Source organism: Zerene cesonia, unplaced genomic scaffold (assembly GCF_012273895.1).
Source record: "Zerene cesonia ecotype Mississippi unplaced genomic scaffold, Zerene_cesonia_1.1 Zces_u018, whole genome shotgun sequence".
NCBI lineage: Eukaryota > Metazoa > Arthropoda > Insecta > Lepidoptera > Pieridae > Zerene > Zerene cesonia.
The window spans coordinates 9,467-16,048 of NW_024045148.1; the positions used below are offsets into that span (position 1 = coordinate 9,467).

Consider the following 6,582-nt stretch of genomic DNA (forward strand, 5'->3'; position numbering starts at 1 on the left):
ATTGTACAACATTAAAAAAATTATTGTACTTCCATCTCTTTTATAATATTAAATAAACATAGATGAAAAACTTCTATTGAAATTTCGATCAGTTCATTTATTTATGTCAATTTACTGATCCTCAGCTTTATATAATTTGTATGTAACTAGAGGGTACAAAGGAAAGGTGTGAAATAAAATGACCAAAGCTCGGGTTTTTTATATATTTAGAACAAGAAATGTATAGTTACAACCATTGAGGATATTAAATATCATATTGTAAAAACTATTGTAAAAAGTGAAGAGAATGTGATTTTCTTTATTTTTTTTTTTCAATTATAATTAATTCCAATAAATTAATAATTATAGACACATAAAGTACGTGAAAAATATTAATTAATGAATAATTACTTAAAACAGCCAAGTAACCACTACAGATGTAAATATTTGGTTAATAATGCCTTATTTTAGGAATGAGTATTTTTTAAAAATTTCTATACCGAACTTGAAGGTAAGATCGGCTGGCGCGGCTTTCCAAAATACATTTATTCATTTTAAGCCCACTCACGTTCCGAATGCCATTTTGGAAAACCGCTGGCTTACAAAATATTGGGAACAACATTTAGTCTAAGACGACACTAAAACTGCGTCATGGGAAAAATCCAAGTATTTCATCTCATTCCGAAGATGTTAAGTATCATTTTCCTATGTATAATTATATTTATTATCTATAGCACATAGCTGTGTATGGCAACACTGAATTCAGATGAAATGCTTAGCCACCGCCACAGAGCAGCAGAATTCCACTAAAATCGAGACGATCAGGTTTAGCCTCTGTCATTAGTTCTCTACTGTTTCTTGTGCAAATCAAATATCTCCACAAAAGCTATAATGAAGAAGAGGTAACGGTTTAAACAGACACAATAATATAGTGACACCTAAATAACCGGCGCCCAATCGCACAACCTTTTCCCGCCAATGTGGATACAATTGCTTTTAATTTTACGACTAATTTTAGGTTAGGTTGTCGCGATTGCGTTCCGTTTTACAATATCATATAACATATCAACTAAATCTGTTAATACCAACACAGACACCTACCTTATTAATAATCATAAATAGACGAACGAAATGCGAACATTGATTTAAATATCGGAAGATCTTAAAGTTTTTTTTTTCAAAATTTTTGACATTTTATAAAATACGTATTCGTATCAAAGAGTCAGCGAGCTAAACAGGAAAATCGGCTGACACAATAATATTTATAAATATTTGATTGCTTCTAGTTTACTTTGGAGTTGGTAAAATACTTAGACAATACTCTTTTGAGATCTAATATTATCTTACGATGCATTTTCTAATTATTAGCTAGTCTTACCCGAGTAATTTGGGGTTCACTCGTAATATGTCAACCATGACGTCCTGTTGCTTGATCGGAGAATACGAATTTACACTACTGTAATGTATCACAAACTACGTTGCATAAGTTTCGGTTCGCTCCCACTGCGCCGCTATTTATACCCGTTTTAAGTGTTCCAGAACATTCCGCGCGAATACCTCATTACACCTAGATATAACAGTCGATTTCAGGATGGAATCCTTTAGCCTCATAAAACATAACTAAGATTTGAACAATTTCATCAGGTTTTTATATACTTCTAGATATCGCGTACGAGAGTTGCTGGAACCATATTCCCTATACAGCTTACATATTTTAGATCAAAATATACATACATTTCATAGATTTGTACGAAATGGGAACCAACCGTTACGCAAAAGAGGAAACAACACCGAAAGTAACCTAATAAATAGACAGTGAAATCGATATTACATGATATTTTTTTAATATTTATATTTTTTTTTCACATTAAATTCGAAACTGCTCGGTTAACACCCGATGCTCCGAAATCTGTTTATTTACTTATTTATTCCAATCTTGTTGATTAGCGTTTTGTCTCGCTTCATCGTTTTACACGCGATTATATTTCCATTTCAGTTAATTTTCACTGTCTATAATGATTTGGCGGAGACAGAATATGGTATGGATCGCTCTGGACACATTGTAGGGATCTGCCGCTTGATATTGTAAGGTCGAGTATAGAGTATAGAATACAGAACTACCTGCCACCGATTGGGTTGCATTAAAACCCATCCATTCCACACTGTTTCCGCAAATTTAATAGTCAAGGGAATCATGGACGATCCGGGCCATACATTGTAAAACTATTAACAAATAACGTCAAAGCTAAAGACTAGAGAAACGGATCCAAAAGACAAGGAAGTACTTGATGAGCAAACGTATTTGATTATTAATAATTTTACAATAATACAGCCGCACCGTTGTATGTGCATATCTCACTAGCATGTGACGTATGTAGGAATAGTAACACATTTAATCGATGTCTCGAATAATAGCGTGGGAAATATCTCGATTCCACAACTCGATACGAATGCAATTTAAAATTGAGCATTTGACTAGACATCGCATTCATCGATACAGAATCGAAACACACCCACGCAGCTCCTTAATTATTCTCTATGGAAGATTTCATTAATTCTTCTTTGTGTCTTAACTATTTAGAATGACGTAAAACTCGGCCATGATTTGTATTTGTGCTTATGCCCGAGAATAAGGCCATTCCTTATCACTTACACCTCACCATAAGCTAACTGCGTAGAAAATGCTACACCCTCCACCGTATTTGGACATTTAACTGTTTACGCACTGTCATCGGAATTCATTTAAATGATTTACTTATCAAATATGAGCCAAAATAATTTTTTCGTTTGTACGCGTGATTGTATGCACAGAACAAAGAGATAGAAATGATATCTGAGTGAAATGGAACGTGGCTGTACCTTGATGGCTGACAGGTGTCAATGTCAAATACAAAAAACGCGGCAACGCAAAAGCTCAACTCTCACATCGCATTTCTACCAAATTCTTAAAAAATATACTCTTTCATTCTGTGATTTTATTCTTACGCCATACTTTAATTTAAACATTCGCCACGACGTGTATTCATTATTATTTTTGCTAATTTCACAGCCTCAATGTTAATTAGCCTATGCGTATTAGTATTGTTTCGGAATTGCCAATAATTAAGTTTATTTTTTAATTAATTTTTTTTATTCAATTTCATAAAAAATGCATCAAAACACCGTTCAAAAAGTAGCCGTTATGCTATTGATAATATTATTAGGTATGATTATTCCTTGTCACTTGACGGGGTTCTTTACGATGGATGTTATTTATCTGCAAACATATTACGCAATATTTTTGTAGATATAACATCTATATAAAAAGCTTCTATAACTATCGCATCAACTGTTTTCCCGCCATTGCCTTTGTCAATTTAATGCGGTGCACTCAAAAAGGTTTTATTTGTCAAGCGATCGATAGTTATAAAAACTATGTTTACGTAATTAGTAGAACGTTTTGTAGGTCATCCGCTTATATCTATGAAGATATGAATTACAGTATATTTAAAATACATATAAAAATATTAAGTTAATTATATTGTAGCGTACCTACCCGTGTGTATCGGTTAAAAATTCACATTTACAATAATTATTGCTTCTCCAGTTTTATTCTAACATCAGGCTCGTGCCCTCTAAGCTATTGAGCACTATTAATAATTTATTATCATTATTATTAATTTTTATTAATAACGTCCGAAAAGTAGAGGGGGGACGCACAAAACATTCTACTAAACTACAGTGACATTACCTAGTCGTGAGCTTAACCAACACGCCATTCCAAAATACGCTGCACGTTCACAATTATCAATATTTATTATCTAAAAAGTCGATGAGTAATTATATATTTTGGTGTTTTTGTTTCGATCTAAAAGACATATCTTTTTACCTTAATATCGCCAAATAATATCAACTGAATTGAATTAACACGAAACGAGTGAAAACGTGTTTCAAATAATTTCACCACACCATAAAAGAGTTCCCAATACTCAAAAAACGAACGCCCGATATATTTTCCCTATTAAATTATTAATAACCTTACCAAACCGTAATAATTTAAAAATACGTAAATTATATTAAATAAGTTAAATGCACACCTAATCGAGATATACAAAATACAATTAATTGCACGTAGACTAAATTAATGAGTAAATCTAAACAAATAATATCGAAAAATTATGAAGACTTAATCGTCAACATTAATTTGACTCCAACTATTCTTAAAGTTACTTTACCACCGTCCCTCAATGACTAGAATAGTTGAAATAGTTATTTATGCTGAGACAAAACAACACAAACACAACAACTATTAACCTAAAGACTGTACTACTAATAATGTTAATTATTTCAAAAACTTGTGCTTCACACGACCAACGCGCTCACATTATCTCATCTCCAGCCGTACGATTCAATATTAAAATTAAATCAATTTTTACATGAAACGGAACGGAATCATTAAGAAAGACATCTGTCATTTAATGACATTCAAAACGACATTTATGCCATAGACACTGATGTTTTCTTTTTCTTTATGATTCAATCGTGTTTCAAAAAAGGTAACCCTCAATTTTTCTAAATTAATACAAATATATTCTAATAATTAAACGTATTAAGACTAAAATGGAATGTAAAGCATTATAAGCTGGATCAAATTAAGCAATTTTTTTTTCAATTTTAATTAATTAAAGAAAGTTAAGTGGCTAGCTCGAGTCAAACAAGGTTTACAATAAATAGTAAACAAACAGTCGGATCTACCACGAAGATAGTCCGCTCCACCGACGTCTCTTCGAGTTCATTTATTTAATATATTTTTATTAAATTACTGGCTATCAGTTATTGCACGTTTTACATTTATAATAAATATATAAATACTTGTAAATTTTAAATCTCCATCTTTGGTATGTAATGCGTACCTATTAGTTATTAGTTAATATCTTGAAATGTTTACAAAACTGTTTTTACATATATTAAGTATATATTTTTTTACAAAAATCGTAGGGTCGTTAGGACGGCACGATATTATCTCTATTCAAGTTCGATGTTTATTAGGTCTTTGTCGGGTTGAAGTTTGTGGTTGTTTGCGTAGTGACGCGGCGAGATACTATTTTATATATTTTTTTATCTATTTACAAATTTCCATTTAAACTAAGACAATTAAAGCCTACTTCGAATAGACGCAGGGTCGCATCCATACATCAATTATAATAGCCAGGTACCGATCATATGTTTAGATATCGATTATTTCCGAACGACATCATTACGAACTATCATGCACCATTGTTCTAAGAACGCGCTACGCTCGGCGACCGGCCTGAGGCATCTCCCGTCTCGCTCCCGCGCCCGGGGCTCTGGCTCCGCCCTCTCCGGCCCCTGAGCGACCAGCTGAATCGATTTTCCCCGTCTTCCTGTGATTGCGTGTGCCAATTGTCACCTTACATCCAATTGTAGATATCGCAAAACTTTTCAAAAACTACTTAACCTACTCCGCCGGTGAACGCTCGGGCCACGCTGGGTGCGCCTGCACGAATGCTACGCAATTCACTGAGGATGGTAAACCGACAGCGTCAGCACATCCCGTGATCTTTCAAGTTTATTTTTAAAATTTTATCAAAACCTATCACAGTTTTTGATTAGTTCTCATTCTTAATTAGATTAATATATGATTAAAATATACGTATAGATAATATATATATTTTCCAATCTTTAACAATAACACTATTTAATGCTCGCCTCGTGAAGGCGGACGGCCCGAACCGTTAGAGAGAGCGACAGACGTACGCCGTGTCGATTTATTATATTTGGCAAATTTGATTCGTGACCGAAGTTTAGATATGATGCCTAAATGGAGCATAGCGTAGAGCTATTATTGCTAATTATTTTATTTATAATCGAAAACTATTTCTCGATAACCACAACCTTTCATAAGCGAAGTCGATTGTCACAATGTTATTGACTATTTAATATGTTTGGTTGTCCGATTAGCATTTGATGCACACCTTAACTTATTATTGCGCGCTCCGTCTCCATTCAGCGGCCGCCATTTCATCCGGACCTGCGCAGAACCTTTCCGCCATTTTGATTTCCGTAACACTTAACCCAGTTTCTGTCTAGGAAAATGGCGATCGTCGAACAAAGAGCCGATGAGCTGAATCGATTACAATTTACAAATAACATACAAAATGACCGCTCAGGTCGTCTATTCAGGAAGACACGTTGAAGAGTGGTGTGTCGAGGCTGGGCCTGTGCTATGTATGTATGGGTGCGCGCCTGCAGTGCCGTCCTAGCGCCGGCTAGGCCGTGTCTGGACGATTTAGATCGTCTTGATTTTGTTCGTCTTGAAACTGACCTGCAGCACTCTGTTGCCAAGCGTGTACCCGTTCAGGGACTGAATGGCGACCACCGCCTCGTCGTAATTCGTCATTGTGATGAACCCGTAGCCTTTGCACTTGTTCGTCTGCAGGTCGCGTATCACTTTCACGCTCTGGACGGCACCGAAAGGTCCAAATAGTTGCCAGAGCACATTCTCCTCTGTTTCCGGGGCTAGATTGTAAACAAAAATGCACCACTCAGAGCCGACGGCGCCCGGTAACACACCGCCGAGGAGCTCGCCGGCCAGCGGGCTGT

At 35.1% G+C, this 6,582-nt stretch overlaps 1 protein-coding gene across 1 annotated transcript; it reads right to left on the reverse strand.

Annotated features, from left to right (window-relative positions):
* Positions 1-5,251: 5,251 nt before the first annotated feature.
* LOC119839397 (ELAV-like protein 3) lies at positions 5,252-6,486 on the reverse strand (the record flags this gene model as incomplete). Its single annotated transcript, XM_038365666.1, has 3 exons — positions 5,252-5,363; positions 5,955-6,010; positions 6,305-6,486. Coding segments are annotated over 3 exons (350 nt in total), but the record flags the coding sequence as incomplete, so codon positions are not given.
* Between the last annotated feature and the right edge of the window lie 96 nt (positions 6,487-6,582).